This window comes from Drosophila elegans, unplaced genomic scaffold (genome assembly GCF_018152505.1).
Source record: "Drosophila elegans isolate 14027-0461.03 unplaced genomic scaffold, ASM1815250v1 contig_476, whole genome shotgun sequence".
Lineage (NCBI taxonomy): Eukaryota > Metazoa > Arthropoda > Insecta > Diptera > Drosophilidae > Drosophila > Drosophila elegans.
Genome location: NW_024545863.1, coordinates 803,589 through 812,003, shown reverse-complemented (window position 1 = coordinate 812,003; position 8,415 = coordinate 803,589). Strand labels below are relative to the sequence as shown.

At 41.6% G+C, this 8,415-nt stretch overlaps 1 protein-coding gene across 2 annotated transcripts; it reads left to right on the top strand.

Annotated features, from left to right (window-relative positions):
- The first annotated feature begins 4,624 nt into the window (after window positions 1-4,624).
- On the top strand, window positions 4,625-7,196 carry LOC108148989 (translation initiation factor IF-2, mitochondrial). Of its 2 annotated transcripts, none has more exons than XM_017276330.2 (5): window positions 4,625-4,849; window positions 4,991-5,111; window positions 5,169-5,737; window positions 5,800-6,219; window positions 6,280-7,196. In XM_017276330.2, exons 1-5 carry the CDS (start codon window positions 4,703-4,705, stop codon window positions 7,111-7,113), a joined length of 2,091 nt encoding a protein of 696 aa, XP_017131819.1. In that variant the 5' UTR covers window positions 4,625-4,702; the 3' UTR covers window positions 7,114-7,196. The 2 variants fall into 2 exon arrangements, with proteins under 2 accessions (XP_017131819.1, XP_041565474.1); XM_041709540.1 differs by having other exon boundaries at window positions 4,769-4,849; window positions 5,002-5,111.
- Window positions 7,197-8,415: the final 1,219 nt, after the last annotated feature.

Genomic DNA, 8,415 nt, shown 5'->3' with positions numbered 1-8,415 from the left:
ATATATATATATGGCCAGAAATTGATGTCGGGGCCTTTTCGCCTTGGAGTTTGCCGCTCTGTCAATATTTTGCTTATATTTGAAAGCCGCCATTGCGTCGATGATTACCTGTTGGCTGGCAAAAAAACAAAAAATATCGAAATAAAAAAAAAAAACCCAAGCCCGCTTAACCCTACAAAGCCGAGATGCCGACGCTGTGGTAGGTGCAACTCAAGTGGTCACAACTCGGGAGACACTTTTCCCCTTCAAGTGGGCGCTGGCCCAGCTTTGAAGTGCAGCGAAGATGTCCAAAAAGTTTCGGAACCGCATGTGGCCCATGGTCAATTCCGTAGGTCACCTCATCGAAGTTTCCCACTAATTAGCTGCAATGTTCTTCAATTAAAAAAGGAGCTTCAAAAACTGGAAAATTGTAATTTGAAGTGCTCATAAATGGGCCATGATTGGCACTCTGGGCACTTGAAGTTTCGACTTCAAATCAATTTCAAACGAGGTAAACAAGCGGAAAAGGAACTGATGATAGCTTGATAAATTAAGTCAAAGTGCTGGGCCCCGGGAAATCAAGATAACAATTTTATCACTGGCAAGTGCGTTTCCTCTTCTTTTATTGTTATCAGATTACAATAGAAATTTGCCTTGGCAATCGGAAGCGCAATTTATTTGTTTTCTTGAGCCCTTTTGGCCTTTATCAGGTTTGGGAAAACAAAATAATGCAATCTAACTTATTTTTGGTCAACAAACGTACATGTATTTATACCGTCCTAAATTATTTAAGATAAATAAATAAATAACAACAGTAAATCCTTTTGATTTTAGATTCATGTAAATTTGTTGAAATTGATCATAATATCAAATGAATATGAATATACTATAAGAATGTGAATACTTCTAAATTATGGCTTATCATATTGTTCATGCTTTTCTTTGAGTAGATATTTTTGTTACTGTCATATTTTTATGAATAAAATTTTTGAATGATTACTATTTATTTTCCGTAAATGTCTCAATTTATACACTTTTCTTGATAAGATAACTTCTTTGTTTAATTTTTTAAAATACATATACCAATCTATTTAACTTTTATTTTTAAGCTTACCAATTGAAAATATCTTTCCTATGTTAGAGATTATGTTTCTTTGAGCCAAATATTTTTTTAAAAAATTATTATTTAGAAACTAAAGAAATAAGGCATTATCTCTTCTATATTATTTTTGGTGTTTACAAAATTAAAAATTCCTTTCTGTTTAGTGTGCAGATTAAAATGAAATAAATTTAAGCGCAAAGTGAATTGCAAAACGGATTGATTTCACATCCAATTGTATTTCGATTACTGCCGAGTTCGAGAGAATCATTTGGCAACGCCTGAGTGGCCACTTAGCTTCTTTACGATTGCCCAAGAAACGGGCAGCTGAATTATTGAATTATTGAAGGCGATTACATGGCTGCTGTGATTAACACCTGGCCAAAATTCGCACATCTTGAAAAGTGGTTTTAAATCGACAGCCAGTTGAAAACTGCGAGAAATTTAGCGACTTTTTGTATGTGTGTGTGTGTGTGCTGGCATTTGCACTTGTATCGGATTATGATGAGCAACAAACATTTTCGGCCATGTTTGTTTACTTAGCTCCGCCTCATCGTTTTGTTTGTATGGGTGTGCGCTCTCTTGTATTTTGTATCTTGTATATTTGTATCTGTGCCCGCATCCGTGCGTATGTGTGTATCCGTATCTGTGAGTTGCGTGCTGTGAGTGTCTGTATCTCAGTCGCTCTTGCGCATGTCTTATGCGCAGTTCGCCCGAAAAGTTACCATTGCCGTGCTTCAACTAAATGGGAAAACTCAGAGAGCGACCCTCGCAAAGCCACGCCATTTTCGCCGTGCCAGAAATTAACGAAAATCAATTTCTCAGCAAATAACCGGATTTATACGACTGTGGTGCCAAAATTAAGATGCGACCAACGCAAACACAGCGGTTAGTGCAGCTTTAATGCGAAATGGATTAGCTGTCTGAGGTGGGGATCTAGTTTTGGCCAACACTAAGCTAGCAACATTTCGGTTATCTTTTGGGGTAAAGTCCATATATGAAAGTCCAAGCAGTCCTAAAAGAAAGCGCCTATAAACCTCAGATTATTTTACTCAAACAAAATGCTTCAGGGGTCAGCAATGAATGAGAATTTAAAATAAATATAAATAGTGTATATTTTGTTCGATTTATTTATGACTTAATCAATATTTATATGTCCATGCCACAAAATTTATCAAAGTTGTAAAATTGTATTAGTTAATTATACGACAACTCCTAAAAATAAAACCTTTTTGAGGTTTTATTAAAGTTAGAGTATAAAACAATTACAGTAAAGCATCAAAAGAATGAAAACTTATCGTAAAAATAAACTAGTCTTTAAAAATTTGACATTTCAACAATATTTTTTTATATATGCATCTATTTTCAAATATATGATTCAATATTTCTGAATTTTACAAATTAAAATGTTTTTTGTTTTTTTGTAAAGAATAGTTATAAATATGAAGATGAAGATGAGGTGCAAAATATATAAAAACAAATATCTTGCTTGGTTAGGTTTCCTTAAATATGATTTAGGCCTAGTCTATATGTATATACTATCTAATATATGTTTATAAATTGTTGAACATTAAAATTAAAAAGTAACATAGTGTTTTTTAAAAAATAATAATGAAGAAGACTTTCTCTAAAATATGTTATGCACTATTTAAAACATATGACTTGCTTGACGAGGTTTCCTTAATAATGTTTTTAGCTTTTAAAGTTGTGTAGCACATAACTTAAATCATAAAATCAAAGCAGTAAGACTTTGTAATACACCTTTTTTCATTTTCCGTGCAAGAACTACTCTGTTGAAATCCTGCAAAGCTTTAACTTTAAGCCAGGCAACTGACGAAAGTTGCACGCACTTAAAACCTGAAATAATGGGATGGATTTGGGTGGCGGATGGTGGCTGAGCACAGGCGCCTGCACCAAGGATCCTAATTACATTTTACTAGATAAATTGTAAACTTTTTCTGTGCACGCTGCCCCCTCTTTTGGAATCCAGCCGTTGCATCAGCTTCCTCCAACAGTTATACTTTGTTTGAGTTCTCTGCCTCGCTGCCGTCTTCGAGCGCTGCAAAGTAAACAGACAATGAAGGACCACGATGGGGATGGTAGGTAGAACCCCTAAGAAAGGACTCCCCGGGAAAGGACACCCTGTACCAGGGAGCGCCTTGTACGTGCTAGCTGAGTTTGTAAGCGTATTTCCGGCAGCGGATGTCTGCAGCACCAGCACCACCAACAAATGTTGGCTCCGGCCAAACGATTCGATGGCGATGGCGATGGCGAAAGTCAGTCAGTGCCGGTTACACATTTTCAAAAGTGCTTTGGCGCTGGCAACGTAGCACGCTTTTTGCCATTAGTAGTCGCACTCGTGGGGGGGCGGCGTCCAAAGTACCGAGTCCTGCTAAAGTCCTGCATGTGTAGCCTGTAGCCTGTAGCCTGTATCCTATATCTGTATCTGTAGGTCCTGGCCAGCATTCTCCATGCACTTCAAGTCACTACCCCGCCGACTATGCATGTGTGTGTGTGTGTAGTTTTGCGCAAATATTTGCATCTGGAATATTTGCGCGCTCCATCATAATTCAAACACAGATGCGCTGTTTGCAGAAGAGCAATCATTTTGACATGCAACTCGCTTCAAAACCGAATTAAGTGGCATTCAGCGTCAGTCACGAGAAGGGCTCGAGAGCCAAGAATCCCTATCTCTCGAAAACTAGCTGCCAGTTTGAGTTTGCAGCCCCGATGGCAGTGATTGACACTCACGCAGCCGCTTAGAATGGCAATTTAAAGGATGCGGACTTCAAATTAAAGGAATTATAAAAATAATTCGAAATATAAACTATGTAGAGGGGGTTAAAGTGTGCCCATTGCAAAGCTTTTTATACAAAGGCTAAAGACTATTACTTTGATAAAGACTATTTTCCATATAAACAAACAAGCGAACACGGCTAGATCGACTCTCCTAGAGTTTCTGATCAGGAATATATCTTTATTATAAGTTCTTTATTATAAGTATATCCTTCACTGCGTAGCAAACTTTTGACTAAAATTATAATACTCTCTGAGAGGGTATAAAATTTCATAACTTTTTACATGTCTACTATGTAATGTAATGTAATGTTATTTTTACAGAGTGAGCCCTGGCGGCGATATTGGGATACTAGTATGGTTACGGTTGCCACGAGGTGGCGCCACTGAAAAACAAACCAATAATTTTGACTTGTTCCAAATACTAAATTAATAACTATATTAAGGCAAATATTAATTTGCGGTCTCTGCTTAAAAATGATGTGTTTCTGGGACCGTATTTTTCTTACTGAACCAAACTGTTTTAACATTAAAGTTTAGAGCCCATTTTATTTTCACGAAACTTTCAAGACTAAAATTTGAATGATTCCGAAAGACTCCTTTGTTCATTATGACTGACGAATATTTCACCTATTTCATAAATTCTGTAAAGCTTATACTCGACATTCTACATAAGCACCAGCACGCCACCTAGGCTGCCACTATTCAATTGTATGGCAACGCTGGTGATCAGCTGATTGGACTGTCCATCCCTGGTAGAAGTCAGCAGCAGTAGTTACGCGACTCTTAAATTAAAATCAATTACAAATTGGATAAATAGTGTCGAAAATGTTGCGAATCATTAATTTAAGTCGACTGACCAATTGCCTCCACTCCAGCCGAGCAGTCACACATTGGAATCAGCCTGCAGAAGCTCAACGAGGATTCCATGTCAACGCCGCGCGATTGAAACGCCGGAAAACAGCAGAAGAGAAGGTAGGTTTTGCAGCCACCGAACCAATCAGTCTCAAACTGTGAATGCTACAGATTCAAAAACCCAATTCATTTCAAACTGTTAACGTTGAAGATACAAAAATCCACTCGGATTTCAGAGGACACACTCACTAATTGTTTTAGAAATCCCCCAGAATTATAGAGTACTCGCCGAAAAAGGCGCAAACAGCGGGTGGAGGTGCCTCCGATGTCTGGCGACACATGACCGTGGCCCAATTGGCCAAGGAACTGGAAAGGCCACTGAGTAAGTGCTTCTTATAATCTCTTATTGATCTTTAATTAATGATCTTCTATCCTTTAGACGACATCCAGGAGGCCATGTTGTATGTCAAGGGTGCCGACAACATTGAACCCGCTTTTAAGCTGGCTGACTTGAAAATCATCCAAGAAATAGCCAAGAAACTGGGTGCCAAAACACGAGTGGTGGCCACCCCAGAAGTTCCCAGCGAAGATGATCAAAAGGATCGCGATGTGGCACCCCGACCACCCGCTCCTCCAGAGCTTCTGCAACCACGCCCGCCCGTGGTCACTGTAATGGGTCATGTGGATCATGGCAAGACCACGCTGCTGGATTCCCTGAGGGGAGCTGATGTGGCCGCCGGTGAAGCTGGTGGGATTACCCAGCACATAGGTGCCTTCACTGTCACATTGGAGAACGGAGAAAGGGTTACCTTCCTGGACACACCCGGCCATGCTGCCTTCAGTGCAATGAGGGCACGCGGAGCTGTGGCCACGGACATCATTGTGCTGGTGGTGGCCGCCGAAGATGGCGTTATGGCGCAAACCCGCGAGGTCATCCAGCTGGCCAAGGAAACGCAAGTGCCCATCATTGTAGCCCTCAATAAGATCGATAAGCCCGAGGCTAATATTGTAAGTTTGGAGTTTTAAAGGGTATATATCCTACAAGTAATTTTAACCCCTTGATTTTTCAGGAAAAAAGCAAACGAGAGCTGGCCCAAATGGGACTTGCTCTCGAGGAGCACGGTGGCGATGTCCAGGTGATACCCATCTCTGCCCTCAAGGGCACTAACCTGCAACTCCTGGCCGAGGCTGTCAGCACACAAGCCACTCTTATGGGCCTCAAATCAGATCCCACTGGCCTGGTGGAGGGCATAGTGGTGGAGTCCAAGACAGATCCACGTCGCGGCAAGCTCTCCACGGCCATCGTTTCGCGGGGCACTCTGCGTAAGGGTTCCGTGTTGCTAAGCGGACTGGCTCATGCCAAAGTGCGTGGTCTCTTTGATCACAATGGTCAGCCCTTAAGTGAAGCTCCGCCGGGCACACCAGTGGAGATTCTGGGCTGGCGGGAATTGCCACTTGCTGGGGATCTCATTCTCGAGGTGGAAACAGAGGTGGTTTTAGTTTGGCAATAACCTATACCTTGAAAATAACCAAACCTCTCTTATATTTAGAAAAAAGCCCATGCCGTGCTGAAATACCGCGAACACGAGGCACAGAAGGAGAAGATCGAGTCCAGCAGCGACGAGATCCGCAAGAAGGAGGAGGAGCATCAGGCCAAGTACCGGGCGGAGCGTGAGGCCCGTCGACTGGCCGGTCGCTTTCGCATGCGAGGTGGCCAGCGGATCAAGCAGGTGGACGACAACGAGGGCAAGCCAAGGGTCAGTGTGATCATCAAGGGCGATGTACATGGCTCTGTGGAGGCCATACTGGATGTGCTGGAGACGTACAACAGCAACGAGAGCTGCCGCCTGGACATTGTGCACTATGGCGTGGGAAATGTAACCGAAGGGGATCTGGAGTTGGCCAAGGCCTTCGACGCCATTATCTATGCCTTTGCCGTGGAGACACCTCAGCTGAAGGCCGCCAAAGAAGTGAATATACGGAGCTATAACATCATCTATCGGCTGATTGACGACCTCAAGGAGCAGCTGAGCAGCAAATTGCCCCCAGTGGAGGTGGAGGAGGTGCTGGGCGAGGCCAATGTGCTGCAGAATTTCCTCATCAACGAGGGCCGCAAGGAGGTGCCCGTGGCCGGTTGTCGTTGTACCAAGGGAGTGCTCAAGAAGGCCCAGAAGTTCCGCCTGCTGCGGGATGGCGAAGTAATCTACAATGGGGCCCTGGAGTCGATGAGGCACCTGAAAAACGAGGTGGACACCATTAAGAAGGATGTGGAGTGCGGATTACGCTTCAAAGACACTAAGGTGCTGCCACAAGCCGGCGACATACTGCAGTGCTACACCACGAACATGGAGGCCCAGCAAACGGACTGGGATCCAGGTTTCTAGTTTCTCTACGAGCCACTAAATACGCCCTGTTATCGCCCATTGTAATCTTTAGTTTTCTATTATATACTGTTTATATAAAACAAGCCACTATCCGACTTCCTGTTGTTACCACCCTTCACCCACATGCTTAGCGTTTAGGATACACTGATATACAGCAGCAGTCAGCGGAACTGGGCGGCGATAAGGAACGCTAGCATCTAGCAGGGCTAGCATATAGCAGCTAGCATCTAGCAACGAGAGCGACAGCTAGAGAAGCGCCCCTGTCTGAGAGACGGAAGCAGCTTAAAATGGGTCATCGCCTTGCTAATTGGAGTTCACCCAAACCCAAACCGAAACCCAAACCCAAACCCAAACCATGGCAGTGTCCGTAGCCTCATATCGAATTCGAATACTTGAGATGATAGCAGGCTTCCGGCGCCGGAGAAGCCTATTTGAGATTGGTTCAACATTCATGAATAGAAGCATTTACTTATGTTTGCAAATTTCTATAATACCAAGTGCGTTCCATATTTCGCTAATCACTAGCTCGCCTTGAAAAGTGGATAATTTATTTCTGCGACTTATTAGCTAACTGGAGGGCGACTTTCCCTGGTCAAGTACTGATAAGCCGGAGTGTAAAAATAGAATATTACATCAGTCTTATATAACCGCTTATTCGAGTTTTAAAATATATACCGCGTTATCAGTGTGCTGGCAGTAATATTTTTAAAAAATTCCCAAACATAATGTCGATAATGCATAGCTTAGTTTTAGTTTGTGTTGCTATCCAAGGTTTTTAACTTTTAATATTCTCGCAGGGGGTCTTATAATTTTCAGCAGATATTTGCGAACCAGTAAAGTGACGTTTTCGACAGGAGAACCAATAGCTATTTAAAAAAAATTTGTTTTATATTTTTATTCCGTATAAATATCAGATTACTATGTCCAATAAGCTTCAATATCTTTTTTACAGCATTTATACTCTAAGAAAAAAAAGGCAAAAACCTTTGACAAAATTGCTTAGTTTCTACCCATATATATTTACGAAAAATTTATGTAAATATATTTGGAAGGCTCATCCTTGAGACCATGTTTACTCCAAGTTTAAGGAAACTTAAGAACTTTTCCTAACATGAAGGTTTTTTATTTTTTAAGCGCATTGTTTTAGTCAAAATTCCTTGAGTTTGCGGCTTTTTAGAGGTTCAAACCCAGCCTGGATTTTAAAATAGTTGATTTATTTATTTAGTATTTAGTATATAAAATGATATGCTCCTGCGAATTTTTGAAGTGTGGTCGAGTTGATAAAGTCGGTTCAAGAAACGG